General features: G+C 46.3%; 7 protein-coding genes across 7 annotated transcripts; 5 read left to right on the top strand and 2 right to left on the bottom strand.

The window, feature by feature from the left end:
* Positions 1-869: 869 nt before the first annotated feature.
* HD556DRAFT_1315079 (uncharacterized protein) lies at positions 870-2089 on the top strand (the record flags this gene model as incomplete). Its single annotated transcript, XM_041301072.1, has 3 exons — positions 870-1088; positions 1137-1586; positions 1634-2089. The coding sequence occupies 3 exons, from the start codon at positions 870-872 to the stop codon at positions 2087-2089; spliced, it is 1125 nt and encodes a 374-aa protein (XP_041151934.1).
* A 241-nt stretch (positions 2090-2330) lies between these two features.
* Positions 2331-4672, top strand: HD556DRAFT_1451780 (uncharacterized protein; the record flags this gene model as incomplete). Its single annotated transcript, XM_041308032.1, has 5 exons — positions 2331-2690; positions 2742-3652; positions 3709-3749; positions 3806-3954; positions 4010-4672. The coding sequence occupies 5 exons, from the start codon at positions 2331-2333 to the stop codon at positions 4670-4672; spliced, it is 2124 nt and encodes a 707-aa protein (XP_041151933.1).
* Positions 4673-6617: 1945 nt separating this feature from the next.
* Positions 6618-8107, bottom strand: HD556DRAFT_1451779 (WD40-repeat-containing domain protein; the record flags this gene model as incomplete). The annotated part of the gene is made up of 9 exons (XM_041308031.1): positions 6618-6767; positions 6813-6902; positions 6954-7224; positions 7280-7321; positions 7389-7503; positions 7555-7687; positions 7743-7918; positions 7966-8053; positions 8102-8107. 9 exons carry the CDS (start codon positions 8105-8107, stop codon positions 6618-6620), a joined length of 1071 nt encoding a protein of 356 aa, XP_041151932.1.
* Positions 8108-8398: 291 nt separating this feature from the next.
* On the top strand, positions 8399-9139 carry HD556DRAFT_1451778 (uncharacterized protein; the record flags this gene model as incomplete). Its single annotated transcript, XM_041308030.1, has 3 exons — positions 8399-8716; positions 8764-9042; positions 9095-9139. 3 exons carry the CDS (start codon positions 8399-8401, stop codon positions 9137-9139), a joined length of 642 nt encoding a protein of 213 aa, XP_041151931.1.
* A 1429-nt stretch (positions 9140-10568) lies between these two features.
* Positions 10569-12937, top strand: HD556DRAFT_1451777 (uncharacterized protein; the record flags this gene model as incomplete). The annotated part of the gene is made up of 3 exons (XM_041308029.1): positions 10569-12024; positions 12076-12227; positions 12275-12937. 3 exons carry the CDS (start codon positions 10569-10571, stop codon positions 12935-12937), a joined length of 2271 nt encoding a protein of 756 aa, XP_041151930.1.
* A 4605-nt stretch (positions 12938-17542) lies between these two features.
* HD556DRAFT_1219172 (uncharacterized protein) lies at positions 17543-18506 on the top strand (the record flags this gene model as incomplete). Its single annotated transcript, XM_041296760.1, has 2 exons — positions 17543-17923; positions 17964-18506. Coding segments are annotated over 2 exons (924 nt in total), but the record flags the coding sequence as incomplete, so codon positions are not given.
* A 1109-nt stretch (positions 18507-19615) lies between these two features.
* Positions 19616-19906, bottom strand: HD556DRAFT_1196846 (uncharacterized protein; the record flags this gene model as incomplete). The annotated part of the gene is made up of 1 exon (XM_041296293.1): positions 19616-19906. A coding segment is annotated over one exon (291 nt), but the record flags the coding sequence as incomplete, so codon positions are not given.
* Between the last annotated feature and the right edge of the window lie 216 nt (positions 19907-20122).

Genomic DNA, 20122 nt, shown 5'->3' with positions numbered 1-20122 from the left:
GTGAGAACTCTCATTTCGGTCATGCTTCTCGTTCTTCTAACATTTTTCCCTTGCAGTTTCACGACACGCGGCTCGTCATCGGCTCAAGGTCCCCTCTTGCCAGAACATCGAGAACACATTGGCAAACATCATGCCACACCAATGTACTTGCCTTACGTCCCATTCTGTCCTCGTGCCATGAATGCAATACTTATGACCCACCCTTCCATGCCTATCGATACACCTTGTGCGGTGAATGCATTACCCACAACTCACCCCTCTGTGCATATCAACACAGAGCCTCAATCCATGCATCCAGTGTCACAGTCTTGCACTCCACGGTCTCACTCTCCATCCCTTACTTCTGTTGTGGCTGTGAGTCAGGCACCAGTTAGTCGGCCAGATACTCCTTATGGTGGATCGAGTGTAGATTGTAGGAGTCGTCGAGTGTTGAATCGGGCAGATGAAGCGCCATACCGCAGAGCCAGCAGTTGTTCAAGAAGTCCCGATATGTCAGGTCGTGCCAGTACTCTATATGCTGGTCAGTGTCAATTCAGTGCATGTCCAGCTACGTTTCACGCTAACATTTCATCACAGGCGCTGGGTGTCAGCGGTTGTTGTCCATGCCTCCATCTAGTGGTGGGGAACATGATGTTTTGATGGACTATGACCTTCCTCTCCAAATGGAAATTGACCATGACATGCTTTCAATCCAGCCTTGAGCCACCAGTCTCGCCCTCACGATGGACATGAGTCCCATCGTTAATTCCAAATCCACAGATCTCCCACTCCAAACTCCTTCACTAGAGAGACCTTTTATAATGCCCTCCACCATTGAAACTCATCTTGACCAGCTTGTCACACAGCGCTTTCTCAAACTGTCTCACAACATGTTGACGCCGGCTTTGAAGGATGCTATTGACGCTATGATTCCTTCTATGGTCGAACATCTATCAGACGATATGAGAAACATCTCCATTCGCCACCAGCCTCACACTCGTAAGGAGGATTCTTCATCAGATACCCAAGCAAGTGACAGCGATGATGGTTTGGCACCTCATCCCCGGTGGAAGCGCCCCAGCAAGAGAGGCTCAAAGAATCATTTGCATGTATGTATGCTAACATTCCTATTTAATCATGGCAACTAATTATTGTAGGTTGCATTCCGCAGCTATCTACGAGAGAAAAGGGTACTCAAGGGTAAAAATGGCTCGCTACCTCAATCTCCTCCAATCGAAACCATTCAACCCTTCAACCACAATCACGACTGTTGTCCCACCCTAGACGACCTCTCCATCGACTGGAGCGACTCATTGAAGAAGTTTTCATGGAATACAGAAGTAATCAACATCCTAGTTGTAGACTTTCAATTAAAGATCAAGAACAGCACCTATGTGCAAGTTCTTTTCCATACAGAGGCCATGAGTCTTGACAATTTGCACTCATTGTGTATCGACAAGCTATGCCGAACTCAATTTGAGTGTCGGCAACGTATGCAGATTGGCAAATATTCCAATTTGGAGGAGATGAATTCTGTGTCTCGTGCATTGTTAGGACGCAATGAACAAAGACAATGCTTAGATAGGTGCAATACCCGAAAACATGGGGTAGGTGGACAGTGTTCTATCCTTGTATCATCTGAATGCCCTTTTAGACTCTTGAGAGACGTAGAAAAATAGTGTCACAAAATCGACACCGTAACCCTGACACTTGGGACACAATCGGGCGCATTATCAATCACTTAGACGTTGATGGAGTTAGCGGGGATGAAACGGACACACCAATCGGGGCGATACCAAAGGTAGTACGGCGAGTAGGCCTTCCATGGCTCAATCCCAACATCACTCAGTTACTACATGCTGTGGAAACATATGCTCCAGCAACCCATGAAGAAAATATGACCATTCCGATTGAAAACTCATCCCTTCTGCGTATCTTGGAGCAGAAACGTGCAGCTCAAAATTCCATTGCGATTCAACGGCTTCCACACAACTGGTATAACGACCACTGGTATAAAGCTAATTTGAGTAGTGCCCACGCTCTCCTGGAGACTCGCAAGTCATTGATTATCCCAGCATTGGAGCACTATCGTTCTCAGAAACAACCATAAACTACAATGTATGTCATTTTGGTCTCTGTTGTATTTATATCACTGAAAATGAATCTACTATTAATAGTGGTTGAATACTGGAGAGTAGATTACGGCAATGTCCGGCTGAGTTCCATTCACTATATAAGCCTCTAGATGTTGTTAGTGGTTTTTTTTTCTCGCATTAATCATTGCATCATCTACATATACCCATTTCGTCATACCCTGCATTTGTACAATAATATCCATTCATTGAACTATCATGTTCCCTATGCCCACTGTACAAGTGTCTGACGAGGCCAACGGCACCCCCCCTGCAGAACAGAAGACGCCCGAGCTGCTGCCACAGATACTGGCACCACCAAACGACACTCCCATCAAATGTACTTGCGCTACGATGCAACCCTTCACGACCAATACACGCTGCCGAAATACCACTCTCAACACTATGGGCAATGAGATAAGAGGATATCTCGTTGGTCCGATGCCAGCCGAAGAATTTCTCGAAGAATTCCTGTCGCCTACAATGATCCCAGATTATCAACCTTTAACATCCTTCTCAGAGGGCGCCTTCGCCAGCACGGTTTCTGCTGCCCTGGAGACCGAAGCTTATAATCCATTTGTAAGTGCTTCAACCATGAGAAGATTGTTATCAGCCTGACTACGAGTGCAGATCAACACTATGGAATCTTTTGCTCCCGGTCTATCGTTTATTGACACCCACAGCAATGCAGACAAGATAAACTGCAAAGCATTTTCCTTTCAAATCAAACCGGACATCTGTGTTTATGCCGATGGGATACCCCACGACAGACAATCCTCCTGTGATATATCCACCACAGAAGTGGTCGTTGAATTCAAGTGTGAACCACATCACAATCTGTTCTACACACCGGCACATGGCTCATCGCGCTTTATATCTGAGACCGACAAGGCCATGGACACGCTGGGACAAATAACGAGCTATGCTGCAGCTCAACTTGGCGCACAATATCGGACTCACGCATTCTCTGTCCTGATCGTCTGTGAACAAGCTTACATCTTAAGATGGGACAGGGAGGGAGTTACCGTTTCTTCCGCTATTTATTACAATAAAGAACCACATTTAGCAGAATTTTTCCATCATTACGCACAGGCATCACCTGCAGTCCGTGGTGTCGACACTTCAGTGACGCTCGCTAGTGTAGAAGAAGCTAGCCTTGCAAGATTGAAGTTGGACCTTCCTGCTTCCTGGCGCATGTTGAAAGTGACTGTGCCTGCTGTCGATAACTCTGACCCGATTACTTTGATTTTTCCTGCACCTCAACCTGTTGGTCGAACTCCTATAGGCCGGTGTACATGCACGTGTCCTGCGTATAACATTAACAACAAAAATGTTGTTATGTTCAAAGACTCTTGGCGGGTTGCCAACCCCGACATCTTACCAGAAGGCGAGACATACAAATTATTAGCAAAACACAAGGTTTCCAATGTTGTGTCGTGCATTGCGTGTCACGATGTACCCTCTCTTCCCCAACAAGCTCCGCAGACTCACAGGTTGGCGCATGCTCCTGGGCGTGTTCACACACCACGATCACTCCACATGTCCATTATTGCTTGGTTCTGAATATTGTGGGCAAAGAGTCTCATAAGTTCACAAGCTCTCATCAGCTTGTCTCAATCGTTCATGACACATTAATCGGTACATATTTTGTTTCCATCTTCTCCAAAGGCATTATTATATTCATATTGCTACAGCCCATAAGGAAGCATATCATAAAGCGGGTGTGTTGCATCGAGACCTTAGTGCTGGCAACATCGTCATCTACAAGGGCAAGGGCATCCTTATTGACTGGGACCTCTCAAAATTAATCACCATTCAAGGTGCTCAACAAGTAAATCGTACGGTTCGTTCATTCCGTGCCTAAGTTGGTTAGTTGTACTAAATTTTCTGTCACTAAGGGAACATGGCAATTCATGTCGGCTCACCTCATCCAACATAAAGACGCCAAACATGATGTTGAGGATGACATAGAGTCCAGTCTCTATGTCATTCTATGGATTGCCTTGATGTACACAATGACTCACTTAACCGTCCCCGCTCGAACATTGCTCGTGAAGGATGTCTTCGAAGTTGATGAATTGGAGGGAGTTGGATCATCTACCAAATCAGGTTTTCTCACCTCAAGAATGCATTTTTCGAAAGATGTATTTGTCAATCGCAAACCGCTAGACAGGCTTATTGTCGCTCTTGCAGAGCTCTTTGCGCTTCGGTATACTCTTGTCACTCAGGAGCAGCAGGATGTCTATGATCAGATGACCAAGTGGATGGAACGTCTAAATCCAGACGCCAATGAAATGACTCTCCTCACAAACATCATGAAGACAAATCCTGTTCACAAGATGAAAGAGCACATGGAGATCTTGAAGTCGCACGACAAGATACTGGCAGTTTATGATTTTCACCTTGGATTGGACGGCTGGCCTCAGGATCTTCCTGTATCACAAGATATTGCTTCCTACGTGAAGTACCACGTACAATGGCACTGCTTCACGAAGTCACAATGTTATTCATGGCCGGAACTCTCAACATCCAGCAAGAAACGTAGGTTCAAGGAAATCTAGCCATATGGGTGCTTGGCTCGGCTCAGTGGCTCGGTAATTTCATGTAGAAGCCTACCCATACTTTTCGAATATCCGCTTATGTCCTCTGTATCACAAATCAATTTTGTTTCGTTGATTGACATACGTGACCATTATCTGCTGTGATTACATTACTACAAACAATACTTGATATCATGCATTAAAAAAAATCGGACGAGTCTGTGATTGAACATTTGAACTTAGTGCCACTTGTTTTGATCCGCTACCTCCCTTTCTTCGAAAGTGTTCCACTTATACATCCCTACCCTCAAACTTTAATGATTTCCCTGGTGTTTTCAGTGTGTTGTCCTTTTCCTTCGTCTTGTTGTTCCATACTTCTTACTGCGTTGAATGCTATACTCCAACATGTTTTCGGTCCTGCCATTGAACGACTAATGCAAGAAGTGCACTCTGTTTCCCATAGGCGCAAGATTATTCGAAAGTTCAACAGAAAGGGAGATTTGGTTTGCCATCAACAGATATTTTATTACATTCTCTGGTAGCTAATTCACGCGAGTACTACTATTTTTAAGATAGACCCACAAGAAATCCGACACTACCCAATCATCTTTATAGTCGTTGAGGACAGGATGGCAGTGTAGAGACTCGCGCCTCTCAATGCCGGATATACGGCCCTATGAACCACATATTCCTTACATATTCCAGCTCTTATCCGAAGGATCAGTCATACGCGCTCCCGCACGCGCACCCTACGTACGCACCTCATTCGCATGCCTTATATGCACTCGTGCGCTTCCGCGCGCGTCCATGCGCCTCCCCTTAGGTCTTCTCGCGCCTACCCGTCCGTCCTATGTCCTCACTGATTTACTGGTGTGTTATTCTTATCTCTTTCACTGAATTGATGTGCACTCGGTCCGATCCCCGCGCTTACATACAGAAAGTCTATCTTAGACTTTAGATTATATTTAGAGTTGATATGGTTACTTGGTTCGGTACCACGCTCGGAAGCGCCGCATAGCGCTATCTCCCTTCTTAAATAGAGGGAAGTTCTTTTTACTTCGGGTACTACTTTTTCCCCCCATTTATCTCAGTATACTGCAAGTTGTATAGTGCACCTTAGTACTTGAAATCAGATTATACTTCTCCATCTGCTACAGCTCGCACCTCTACTATACTTGAAACCACATCCCTTATCACTCATAAGTGCGCTTCCGCATACGCGCGCGCCCCTCACATCTCGCGCGCCTTCGTGCACATTATCTTCTCGCGCCTACCAGCGCCCATCTAGTTGACAGAGTTTCCCTCCACCTTATTCGCAAGGAACTTCTCTCAGTAGCTATCCTTTGGGTCGAGTTGTATTCTCATATCCAGGTCTTGCTGTAGAGCCCCCTTCTTTAAGTGTTTTCACCCACAGTCAAGATTCCTCACCTTCAGCGGCTCTTCGCCTGGTGAAGTAAGTAAAGCAACTCGAGACAAGAAGCAATAGTATTCACCTCCGAAAAAACTACTTTCAATTTGGGAGTCAACTGAGCTTTTCAAGACCTTTGCACATTGAGGTGCTCGAGAGCTAAATGGATGACGAAACTCTACAAAGTAGATGTTAGCAGGCACCACAAAATCCAGCACAAGACACCTGCACAGAGACTACTGTTTAATCTAGTATAGGCGCTCAGATGATGAAAGTAGGAAAGGAAACCATGATACAAGCATCGCGTCTATTTGTAGTGAATCCCAATTTGGGAAGACCCACTGCCCGGTCCACAATCGACCAAATATGGTAGTGGTATTGTGTGACTAAGCAAACTTGAAACATCGAAGTACAAGACTTTAGGCGGTACAAGTAGGTAGTTACATGGAAAAACAGCTGTAGTACTAAGCATTGAAAGGGTTGGCACCAAATCGCGGAGGGAACCAGTTTTTTTGATGCAACCAACCCCTAGTATTCAACAAATGGGATGCGGGCATGTCAAAGTAACACATAAAGTGTCGAAAAGGCGCCTGATTGCAGAGCATGCATAAGGGCATTCACAAGCACGCAGATTATAGCAAACCGAACTAGTTGAACTGCGGTTGATGGGGATGGGGATGAAAGAGATGTTACATGCTCCTCTGGCATCTAATCCGAATCAGAAATCACCAACACTGAACAGAGCTCGCTTACCACATCACTCTCCCCCCATACTTTCATGCTACTATGCCCATTAAGGCAGGTGCCAGTGATAACAAGACACTTTGAGTGTCCTTCGTGAGACTAACTAATGTTAGTCTTATGTCATCAGCCGCTGGGCAACATGTCACTTACCACTACAGGTGTGATGCAATCGCCACGACTACCATGATCCAACTGTCCACGGTATGCACCTGTGGTGTAATCAAAAATTTGAGCAAACCCATCATCACCGCCCACGAACAGTAAGCCCGACTGTCGAGCAACAGAGATTTGCAAAGGAATATTGCGCAAAATCACATGGTTGAAGGACTGCACATGTGTGAGGTTGGGAATGGCATATTTGTCAACCCCGTCTTTGAGGTTGCTCACGAGCAAGTAATTGCCATCAAGAGCAGCATTGCCGCTGAAATGCGCCAGTTAATAAAAAGTCTAACAGTGTTAAATCAAAGCTGATGTACATTCTGCTTGAGACTTTTTGTGCCATTTGAGATCCCAAGGCTCTATCGAATAACAAAATCTGAGAACGCATCAGATGCAACAATCAGAATCTGAGGAACGTCGACTAACACATCACCACTTTCCAGGTATGACACCAATAATGAAGCACCCTTGTCATAAAAGTGGATGGTGCACGCAACATATACCTGCTTCTCGGGCTGAGAGACCATTGGTGTGAATGTCTCTTATAGATAAAATGTATTAGTAGACACACAACGCTACAATGGCTACGCACTGTCTGGTCTGAGGTTCCAAACTTGCGGGTGACCGTCGCCAGCACTCGCAAGTCTGCAATAATTGGGATCCCATGCAAGAGACTCAATCGCACCCAAATGGCCAATGGTAGCACTCCGGAATTCAAAAAGTGCCTAGCGTAATGACCATGAGTGTGAGCCAAACTCAATAAGCATATTATGCACTTACATCATATTCATACATTTGGATGTTGCCATTGGATGCTCCAAATGCGAACATAGTTTCTCCGCGATCATCGATGTCCGCCCAGATAATGGCACTAATATATCCTGCCGCTGGTGAATGTATTTCCTGGATCATTTCACCCGATGTGAGACTCCAAACAACAACACATCCATCATTACCTGTACACAATTTCAGCACAAGTATAGTAATGAAAATAACGAGTTACCTCCAGTAAGGAGCAATGATCCATGCTTGCTGACAGCCAATACATTGACCGCCTTAGTGTGACGATTCAGCGTGAAATTGTTGGCAAACTAGGTGGTGTCAACGAGCATAGCACCCTGATAGAATTCGATACATACCTCCATAGTCGAGGGATCTGATTATTGTCAGAGTGATTATCGGCATATAAGTATATTCGAATACACCATTAATCTAATGTTCAACAACAGGTCGAAACAATTGTTTGGACTTGCCATGGAGACAGCCAAGGCATCACCATGTATTTGAAATATGGCGAGATTGAAAACAATTGCGTAAAGCTCAATGACAATAAGTACAATGAATACAATTAAGCTGTGGTGAAGGAGCATGATCTACAAAACTACAAGAATGCACAATGAAATTCCAAGTAACGAAGTTGGGTCAGTTGCTACAGCATGGGATTCAAATCACCCTCTCACAACGATGACACCTTTAACACACGGTTCAAACCATATGCCAGAGCATCACCACGCGCCATCAGGCCATTGGCGGCGCGTGATATCGAAGACCTTGAATTGGGCATCGAATTATCCTTGAGATCTTATGACTTTGAGCTTGAGCGTCGTGACAATGTTGAGCCGAACAATTACCTATACATCGTGCTAACTGAAAGATATCAGGAGACACGAATGGGTTCAGCTATGGAGCTCGACCAACCCATCACTTTTAGTGGGACATATGGATGTCTGGACACCATTATGGCGGATGACGAGGTTAGCACGACTGCCAGTGATGGATCCACAACTTACGTGAGTGTCAGACCGGACCCCTCGCTGTTGTCCCGTCTGGAAGCCAGGCGCACATTCAGAGCGGGGAGAATCACTCTGCTAAAAGGGAGAGACTTGTCCGTGGCCTGCAGAAAACTGCGGATAAGTACTTGCTACGTCATTTTAAAGCAAATGACCTACACACCGAAGAGCTACATGAGCACATAAACATAGCACTCCGAGCCGCCATGCTGGGGGCCGATGTTGACAACATGGTGCCGTGCCCAAAGACCGCACATCACACTAAGTCCAAGGAGGGCGAGCCAGCAATAGTAAGGCAGAACAATGACCTAATAGTGAACTGTGCATCTGATACATCAGTAGATTCAGACGACAGACGAATATATCATACCTCCCACAATAGCATGATGCATCATGAATTGTGTTGCAAAGGGACTGCAGTCACTCCAGAATACACTGAGCGTAAAATCACAGGTACTAGATTTCGGGGAAGTGTATCCTGACACAATGCCAGGAGGATTGGACGTCATACAATGATGCATTATTACATTGGATGTACCACTACGTTAACTATGTACTACTGGACTTTGTAACATGGAGGGAAAGAAAAGAGTTTAGGAAACAGACTTGAGAGGCTTATATAGTGAATGAACCTCAGCCCGGGCATTGCCGGCAGCCACTCAGCCACTTGCGGACCGGTTATACGGATAATACCATCGGAGATCAAACTGGGTTTCATTCACTACTAAAGGGAGTGAAACCTTGTTAGCGGTCTGTTTCTTTTCTCCAACTATTATTATAATTGCTTCACTATTTACTGAGTACATTCGTAGTACATTAAAAATAAATTCATGTATGCAATAATTTAAATTGCAATAAGTGCTCCGCTGTCTAAGCAAACCGGGAAATACGGTACTGAGTGCCCCCCTAGCGGTGCACTGGTATGATCTAAGCGCAGTCCCAAAATTGCGGCCAAAATAAGGCACCCCAACATATTCGTGTGCATGCTCAGCATATTTCTTAACGCTTCTCGCCTAACATAGTCATTATTTATTCTCTTGTCAAATGTAGACCAGAGTTAAAATATAGTACAGTACACATCCTAATAATGCATAATGCATAAAAAATTATAACAAATCAGGATCCAATCTTTTCGAGACGCACCAAGTCATCCATTCATAGAAATGAGCTTGGTCCATATATTGCTGTTAATGTACAATTTTTTGCGCCCAAGAATGATTTTCTAGTGATTTGTTTGTATTTTATTTATTTATGCATTATTAGGATGTGTACTGTACATATTTGATTATGCAACATTTTTAAGATTTACTATTGAATATGAGTGTGAGTCATAGACGTAACATGTCCTTTATCTGGCCAAGAATCTAACAATACATCAGCTTGCGCCCACATATTAAATATTTTTCATCCAGTCATATCCATCATTTGATCATGAATTTTAAATTACAACTAATGGTGAACATTTTGCGACTCTGTTCTTAGATCCTAAATGCGAAGATAGCCTTGTAAATATTAATAATTTGTCCCCGAATTTGAGTAGGATATGTTATAGAGTCATATTTGGCTGCGTCTCAGGTGTCACCTCACCTCGACAGCAACACTATATATGGCTAAATGATTACGGTGACTGTAACGCTGTCATGGGGGTCCGAAGTTACGCCCGGTGGATGTCATTTCCCCCACCTCTTGGTCTTGTCAATAACGGGCAACAAACAGTGGAACACATCCCTCCCATGTTAGCATCTTTCGCCATCTAAGTATCTTCTGGCCTATCAGCACCGTTACTATTCATCCCGTACGTCGCACTAAGGACGAAATGGACATGCTCATGAAGAGCGAGTTGGGCCTGCAAGACAAAGACCCCCGGGTTCTGTGGGAGGAGGACCTCCAGCTTGCGACCTCCATCCTTCAAATCCTCATCCCGCAATCCAATCTTGGAAAATCGGAAATCAAAAAAATCGCTCACATCAAGAAAGTACCGGGGGGCAACACTCAAATATATGGGGCTCCCGTTTTCGATAAACAATGGAGGCTCAACGTGAAGGATCCCTTTCCGAGTCAGAGGAAACGTAAGATGCCAGTTCGGCGTGCCCCGTTGCAGACTCAAATCGAGTCGCAGATAGATACCGACGTGGAAGAGGATTTCATGCCAGAGACGAAAGGCAGCTTGGAAAAGCATGTTTTCGTCAAAGCTGGAAGGAAAAGAGCAAACTTGAAGTCTGCAGAGGAGCCGGAAGAAAAGAATTGGGAGCGTCTTTTCCGGGCGATATACTATTATATGCGCGAGATGCTCAAGGAGCAAATTCAAAAGCGCAATAGTGGTCACTCGCGACCCTTTCACCCTCTACCTTTCAGAGAACTACCAGATCTCCGGTACTGGTCCTCAGAGTTCGCTATCAGTCCTTTTCCGGACGCCACCGATTCGTGGAAGTCTGGTCTTGTCCTCCTGGACTACAAGCTCCGAAAGTTAGACTCCTCCGAAAAGTCCTGGAAGGACGTCCTCACAGGAATCGAGATCACCCAATCTGATCTTTCCAGCGATCGCAAAATTCCTTTGTTCTTGGGCATCGTTACCAAGGGTTATCTGATGATGCGGGAGCAACCATGGCGTCGTTTTGTCCTGCTTTTCAGTATCTCCAAATTCAAACTTCGTGCCCATTATATAGATCGCTCTGGCTTGGTGATATCAGAACCACTCCAGATTGATAGATTCCCCGTACGTTTTGTCGACGTCTTAAATACCACTACTTTGGCAAATCGTTCCTCCCTTGGCTTTGATCCAACAATTCACATCTGCAACTCTTGTAGCACCGTCCCAAGTCACACCAATTTGCCGGACGGCTTCGATACCATGCTTCCCGGGGCGATAGGCTGGGTTTACGATAACGACCAGAACGTGTATTGGATCATGGAGATTCTATGGAAAAGCCGCGGATTTTTCAAGCGCGGAACCGTCTGTTATCGCGTTCGAGACAAGTTTGGTCGGGAGTACGCGCTGAAGGATTGTTGGGTCAACGAGGACGTCAAGGATGTCGAAATAGACTTTCTGAAAGCGGTCGACGGCATCCAAAATGTGGTTCAACTCGTCAAATATTGGGATGTACTTTATGATGGGCAGCCCGACTCCACATCGCACATTCGCAGTCATTGCCCGACATTCGTATTCAAGAAAAAAATTCATCGCCGTATTCTCTTGACACCCTGTGGGCTTCCACTGACGCAATTCAACGACATACTTGAGCTTATCGGGGTTTTTCGTGACCTCGTGGTTGGTGAGTTTTGTTCGCAAACACGAAGTCCTCTTTAATCACCATGAATTGTAGCCCACAAAGCCATGGTTGGCCGACGTGTCCTTCATGGAGACCTCAGCCCTAATAATATTATCATTTACGAAGGAAAAGGCTACTTCATAGACTTTGACCATGCAAAGTTTCTCGATGCTGATGGAAAAGCTGACGAGAGTCCACGTGGTACTGTGCGTCGTGTTTTTTTTTCTGCTTATGTTGATCTCATAGTTTACAGGGAACCATACCATACATATCCTTCCGCGTTCTTCGCCTAATGGGAGATGGTCATTCGGTCCGACACACGCCCTGCGACGATCTCGAGTCGCTCTTCTATATCCTACTTGAATTCACTGTTGTGTATTTAGGACCCAAGGGTGCACTGGCCCCCCGACTTGACGAGGAGAATTTGCATCGGGACCCCGTTCGGAGGTGGGGGATCGACTATGAGAGTTTGACCTTTGATAGTCTCGCGACCAGCAGCATGTGGAAGCGTGAATTCATCCATGGTCTCACTGATCCCCCGCTAGTCACCTCGTACTTCACACCCTGCCGCCCCCTCCTCGATGAGTGGCGTCAGGCGATTTCATTCGCAAGTACTCAGTTGACGGCCATCTCTCACGACAACATTTGTGATGTTCTAACACGGGAGTTAAGCTCGATCAGTCAGCAACTTGCCCAAACACCTCCTCCTGCACTTCCATCCACGCTGGAGCCAACGATAGCTCTGTCGCCTTCTCCTGCACCACTCACATCACAGCTGGTTACAACCGTCGCCGCGTCGCTTACAGTGTCTCGATCTGTGCCTGTTCGTGCGACATCTGTCCCCTTGCCGCTTCCTGATCCTCCCTTAGCTGTCCGTCGCCCTCGTCGTCCAAACCGGGTGCCTGGCAAACGCTAGCTAGCTGGTTCGGTTTCCGTTCACGGTATACATTTTTGTAGAGTATGTCCCCCACAAAACGCAATCACTACATCCGATACCTCGTATATTCATCTTGATTTTTCGTCGAAGCATTTCTCAGAAACGTGAACTCTTCTTCAATCTCGGTTTCCGTCATTTTCGCAAAACAAATTCAGTACGTTTGACATCTCATATTTCTCCGTTCAAGCATCTCCCGCAAATGTGGACTTTCGTAAGTCTTACCCTTCGTCTTGCGTATAATTCTATGCGGCGTTCACTTGAACTAAACAAATTTCCTTCATTGCACCCTTGGAGCAACTCACAATCGGTCACATTGTCAGTCACTATATCCAGTCGCTGGAACTCTCCACTCAAAGTGGAGAAGTCGGGCCAACGTCTGATGAGTTATCAGGGATGCTTGAAGTCTGTTATGCAGGCAGGTGTCTCGATGGCCCTGGACGTCGCCATCCTCGCTATTCCAGGTTTAGGAACATCAGCAATGGCACAGACATTGTGCTCCTGTTCCTTGATTTTAGGTGTCGGGTGCATTTTTGCAGGAAATATGGTGCAACACTTCGGCGAGAGAATGGGATCTCTAGATTTCGCGGTTCGGTTCACTTCACATATCTGCAGCCCGACCCTGACATTACAAACTAGGCATACTACCTTCGTAAGAAGAGAATGGTGCTCATCATCATTACAAGCATACCAACTTTTTTTTGCGTACTGAGGTAAGTAACCTGGTTATAATCACTTTGCATTGCTCATCGACTGGTTAGCGTGATCGGGTCCATCTTAGGATTTCTTTCAGGTGTCATTAGGGACTTTAGTCCATCTGCGCCCCTAATCATCACATGCATTATTACTCTTTGCATTGTGGCGTGCCTCTTACTTGTGTTGTTGATTTCTAGCTATGGTCCAGGTCTGACTCGAATGCGGCCGCAGTGAATTTCCCTGTCCTAAAATGGATGTAATCCAGGAGTCGCATAGATTTGGGTCACTCAGGCGCCATGATCCTGGTAGACGAAGGGCATAAAGCAGAATAAAGGGGAGAGTGTAACGGTAATTACGGTTCTTCCAAACGGACGTTGTACGAAGTCTCGAAAGTGTCGTCTTTTATGATGTATTCATCCTGTTTTCTGTCCGCGATATCCTTGTATTTGGGCATTTGTCTTCCTGATTTGTCGATCTATCAACGACTGATATGGCCAAAGAAGTCGGGCCAACGTCTGATGAGTTATCAGGGATGCTTGAAGCTTGTCCTCGCCTGCAAAATCTTGTGATTAGGAAATCTGGCCCGCTGGCTGGACTTTCACGTCAGGTATCACTCCCGCTGCTTCAGCGGCTTCACTACGAATATTCGTGCATCGGAGGTGACGTCAGGCCATTTAGTTCCTCTTGGCCACTACTACAATAGTTACATTATTCTTGCTAGTACTGTAGAAGAGGCAGGTCTGGTCTCGACCAGACCTGCGCTCAAGAAGGAATTTGATAAGTTGCACGAACGCCATAGATGTTGGCGATCGTATGCGGGGAACTGGCGCGAAGACCACCTGAGCATGGAAAGTGCTTCTCCGGGAGAAAAACAGGAGGTCCAATGATCGCCATCAACCCTTGGCGCGAGGACGAACGAGTCAGCCTACTAGTGTTTAATCAGCCCACATGACGGACTCTGAAGCGGAGGGCTGAACTTCCCTGTTGTCCATATTCATCACTTCCGTGTCCGCTGTAGTATCAACCTAGTATCCGTCTTGTTGTTATGACGTTTACTCACTTGGTATGACCTTGAAGTAAAAATTTCTGACAGCCTGACGACCTCAGCGATGCCACGAATCTGATTCAAGGAGACTGCCGTCCCCTTGTAGGTGCTCGTGGCAAGTACCAAGCCTTCGTGGAAAACTGTCCCAGGTGCAGGTCCGCTGCTTTGCGACAACATAGATCATCTTGTCAAAATGGTACTTCTTCCATCACTGTATCGCGTTACAAGTGTCACGAGTGAGATATATCGAAGGTGTCCGGAAGGTGATTGCTTTGCCAGACGCACTAGCTTTTGACATGTTTCGAGATCGATGCAGACGTCCGTGAAGCATAAAATGCTTGGAACTGTGAGGTAGTAAGTTTTATGCAGCATCGTTACAATTGTAGCGTGTATTCACTGGGTACATCCTGATGCCAATAGTCTTGTATACATTATTGGCTTAATTTGTGATGGTATGATCAGAGATGGGATTGGTGTTGGTATTGGCAGAAGCTCGTCTAAGATGCATCCCTGCGCACTCTGTCAGTTTAGAGTTTTTTCAATAACATGATAGCTTACCCTGCGCATTGCAGATGCTTCTTCATCGCTCATCGCAAGCTCCCTCGTGTAAATATGCGGGTCAGTCATGTATGTATGAACTAGTACTGTGTAATTGTAGATGACCAAGATGATTCATAAGTGGTAGGGTGGTTGGCATGGTGAGGGTATGATTGGGGTTATGGACTGTGATCGGCAAGTATCAGCTTGTATAAGATTCATCCCTGCACGCTATTTAGTTTAGAATGTTCTACATGAACCAAGGACTTACCCTGCGCGATGCCGATCTTAGGCGTTGGATCAGGCGAGTGCAAGCGCGTGCACTGTTGCGCATCAACCGCGTTATCAGGGACGGTGTTGGGGGGTTAGGGGCCTCGAGTTCGTAAATCAGGAACTGCGTGTGTGACGCAGTATTACTGAACACATTACCACCGTGACCTTTGACGCGAGGTATTCGAGTTGTGTCTGTGAAAATGGGTGTATTGTGGTAGATGAGATTCACGTGCGATAAACTTACGATATTGTCCACGTTGATGCCGACGTGAGGTATATTCAGAACGCGAGACATGTTTTTGGTCTGACATTTAGATATAGATGGGTACGTTTGAACGATAATCTATTTTCTTACCGTAATTGTTCCTTTTATAGCAGTTATAAGTGGTTGATTAAGATGACGATTGAATCGTATTCAGATCAACCATTATGTAATAGTGTTTTGTCTCTAGCTTACGTCATGTTGCTTGCACTGGCTTATCATCGACATCTTGCTGAAACCGGTTCTTGGGGTATGAATAAGTTCGTCATCTTGCTGCTGAAGCAGGACAGGACTATACCATCCGTCAAGAGGGTGAATGACCGGGCATTTTGGGGGTAGACGTGACTAGATCTTTGGGGGACCGTATCAGTAAACTCTCTGATTCTACCATCCTACGAGGCTGTTATTCGGCATGCACTAGAACGAAAATTCCGAAACTTGATAGACTTGCCTTATGATCATTTCCCTCGCCACAAGCCCAACCAGTGCCGACGGATACTATCGATCGTCATATTGATGAACGCTAGCCTGCGGGAAAAGGCGGATTACCGTATCTCGGTTACGGTCCATTCTTGATGAAAAAGCGTGACTCACGAAATTACGTCGGGCGCAAAAAACTTGAGATCTGTAGTAGTAGCAAGTGGCTAACAAGCTGGTGATGATCCGAATGATGCTACAACTTGCAGGCTTGTCGGTTTCGTGATGCCGGTCGAAGATGTGCAAACCGAGCGGGCACCGATGCAAACGGGCAGACTCTTGCAAGATTTCCTGAGTCATAAGTACTTGAGTAATTAAGCTGCTCGGGACGCTCTCTCATTGGTGAACTCGCTAGTGTGTGGATTTATTTCGGAGTCAAACGCGTCCGAGTCCCTCGAGCTGAAGCTGTTAGGGAACTCCGCTTGCCTCATCACCCTGAGATCTTAGCGTAAAATGCTACACGCTCGACTGTAGACTAACTCTGCTCCGGCATTTGAACTTCACACAATCTGAATCCCTTATGACTTGTTTCGTGAGTCATGCTTTTTGGCGTGGAAGCATGGTTATTGGTAACACAGCGACGCGAAGAATTTTAAAAGTGTGACTCACGGACATGACGGTCCATCCGAATTACATATAAACCCGTACTATCCCTGAGTTAGTAACGGTCTATTCGTGAGTCGCTTTTTCGCGAATATCTTCATGACTCAAGTACCGTACATTACTTGCATTGCGCGACCAAAACCATCATTAACGCATCACGTTTCCACGCCAAAAAGTGACTCACAGAATGGGCAGTCTCACGAACAGACCGCTACGTAGGGTATAGTAATTGTAGTAAGTAGCTTTTTTATCGTGGAGTCAGCTGCACTGGCGGCAGGATGGTCCAGCGCACTCCTTCTCATGCCAGTTGTGTTTAGAACACCGAAAATCGGACCTGCTTCAAGACATCTAGATCTGCACCGTAGCACGTGCAGTAGCAGCCTATCAATGTGTTGTGTAAATACAAAATACAAAATATATTACATACACTTTGACGTCCAGATAAATCAAAGTGCCCATCAGGCTGATTGTACGCGAGGGACAGCCTCAAAACGAAAACGTAAATGAGCGCAATCTCTCCCTGCTCCATGGCGCACATGGGATTAGGAAATATTGTCCTGGTGCTGAAGCGAGATGTCGCCGGGGTTATAAACTAATTGCACTCGCACTGTAAGTTCAAGTTCTCGTTGCAACTTGCGCCACAGACCGCATCCGTTCTGCTCCTTTTCCAAAGTTACATTGGACGCTCCTTACGATGCAGTACCCGGACGAGGTCAACGATCTTGCCCAGCTAACAATGGAGGAATTTGTTGGCCATTCCCAGCACCTTTTTAAGCAGATTAAAGATCGTCCTTCAGAGGTAGACTTTATTCGCTTCGTATTGGCAGGTAGGGCTGGGCAGCAGGCAACTGACGAGCCCGACGACTGTCATGTCACTTTGAATTGCCTGCAGGGCCTCCCTCCTCTTCCTCAGACTCGCATCAGTCGGGACCTTGACTCTGCCATTGGGGTATCTTGCACGTTACCCTATACAAGTGCTTTGGCGATCTGGCCCATTCCTCCTTTCAAGGAGGTGCTGACGAAAGATAATCATGCTCAGAGTCATGCATACAATGATCAGGTGAGACTAGTCAATGTTAGTCGCTAGTGGCGTATTCTGATGATCACGGTACCAGGGCGATAAGATTCTCGTTCCCATGCACAAAATTCCTAACGTGCCGTTGGGCAAAGTCCAACAAAGACATGTCGTGCGAATATTCTTTCCTCGGCTCTACAGTGCAGACGGTGCAGCTATGGTGTCTCAAGAGAACTTGGCCCTCGTCTACGACCGTTGCCTCCGCCCCACATTAGCAGAAGTTCTGCCGGAATTTGCTGATCGGGCGCCAACATCATATGCTGCCGCATACATGCAGGCGAAGACTCGCGCCGGGGGGCTCGCGTTCAACACCCTAGACGTCCCTTGGAATAGATTGGAAGAAGTTGCCACAGTATTGCTAGCCAAACTTCAGGAGCAGGAGCCTGCTTTCAGGGACGCGTATTTTGTCCACGAGCTGAGGGGAACGAAGGGGGGTACTATACACGATGGCGAGAAAGATTGGGAGCGACAGATGGCTTTCGAAGATATGTTCGAGCATGTCGATGTCGATAATTTGAACCCTCAGGAGTGGCTGGTCGATGTCGCTTTGACCATTGGAGTAGAGGGACATGTCGTCACATGGCGCAAGTCTTGTCACCGGGACCTCCTCAGACATCTCATGCCTCGCGCATGCCCTCAAAAAGTCGCTGCCCTTACCAATGACCGCATTTTTCCTTATTTCGTCCAGGAAGCTCGAGTAGCAGTGCAAGGCTCTTTGACCAAATACACTGTAATGATATTTAGAATCACAGTACGCAAAATTTCAAACGACGATGCTCACATATTGTTGTCCACAGTGAGGAGCGAATAGGATCACGATTACTGGTTTGGTCACGTTGCAGGTTGAGCGTGGAATTGGGCAGTCGAGACCTGAAGTGGACAAGACACATGCAAGAGAGAACGACATAGCAACAAGCAATCACTCACTAACTTAAGAGAGCCTTAGGTGCTGTTTTGGACAGCGAACTGGAAACTTGCCAGGAGAGTGGCGAGTAACACTGAAACAAGTCGAACAAGGTTGACAGGACGAAGCCATGAATTCTTAGATCGTTATACAGGTGAGCAGGTGATAGTAAATAGGAGACCCGAGTCTGTCGAATCTAAGCATCAAACGTCGTGATATAAAGGGAACGTTGCATGTGATTCGTGATTTTGTAAGCAGATGGTAAGCGTCCAGCTTACACCTCCCATTCTCCGAAAAATCTTCCATGGCGTCCATATGGCTTTCATCATCTACCGTTTCTCTATCAGTCGTTTGCGCGTGAAGGTGTGTTTGTTCTTCTTCAGACTCTTTATTTTCTTCACTGACATCCGTGTGGTGTTCTGTATGAAGTCTTGTGTTGTAGTCTTGTAGTGCGTCTGTATCTTCGAGGTCTTGTCTAGCGACCCACACGTCGTTCTCCGGTCCACATCTGCGCCACCGGACAAGATATTGGTGGCCGCGTCCTTGTTTTCTTCTGTCCAGAACCCTCTCGATTTCCCATTCTTGTGTGCCGGCCATGGTCACGATAGGTCCCGGTGTTGGAGCTCTCTTGAGGGGTACAGTGTTGCGTCGTTGGGTACATGTTTCTTGAGTTCTGAAGCATGGAAAGTCGGATACACGTTAGTATGTTCAGGCAAATCTAGTGTATACGTCGATGACTCAGGGTTCGTCGATATGATTGTATAGGGACCGTCGAACCGAGGCATGAATTTCGCGACCCTTTTGTTGTCGCCGTTGAGGTATTCTCTCCGTCTGTGCGCTGTTGAAAGATAGACGAGGTTGCCAATTTCGAACGTAAGTTCCTTTCCTCCGTGTTTGTTAGCTGTGTTAGCTTGTGAGATCTTAGATGCTAGGAGTGCGTCATGTGCGTCTGCAATGTGCGTCTTCAGTGAGACGATCGCCTCGAGCGCGTTCACGATGTCAGCTGGTAAACCCTTGTGAGTCTTTTGTATCCTGTCGGGCGTTAGTGGCGGTAGTCGACATGGAGTCCATCCCAAGTGCCTTGACAGGGTTGTGGGACACCTGTGATGAGATTGAGGAGGGTCGATTTTCCGGCACAGTTTGCACCAAGGATGGCTACATGAGAGTCCATACTACGTACAAGTGAGCTGGATAAGACTCAAGATAGGAAGAAGTACAAGACAGCAAGCAGATATTTCAAACAGGCACGCCTTCATCGTGTTCTCGAGAACTTGGTTCCTCGTGCGCCGAGTCGG

The sequence above is a fragment of the Suillus plorans genome, assembly GCF_016647745.1.
Source record: "Suillus plorans strain S12 chromosome Unknown HD556scaffold_146, whole genome shotgun sequence".
In the NCBI taxonomy this organism is placed as follows: domain Eukaryota; kingdom Fungi; phylum Basidiomycota; class Agaricomycetes; order Boletales; family Suillaceae; genus Suillus; species Suillus plorans.
The sequence above is the reverse complement of the archived record's forward strand: the minus strand, read 5'-3'. Positions and strand labels throughout refer to the sequence as shown.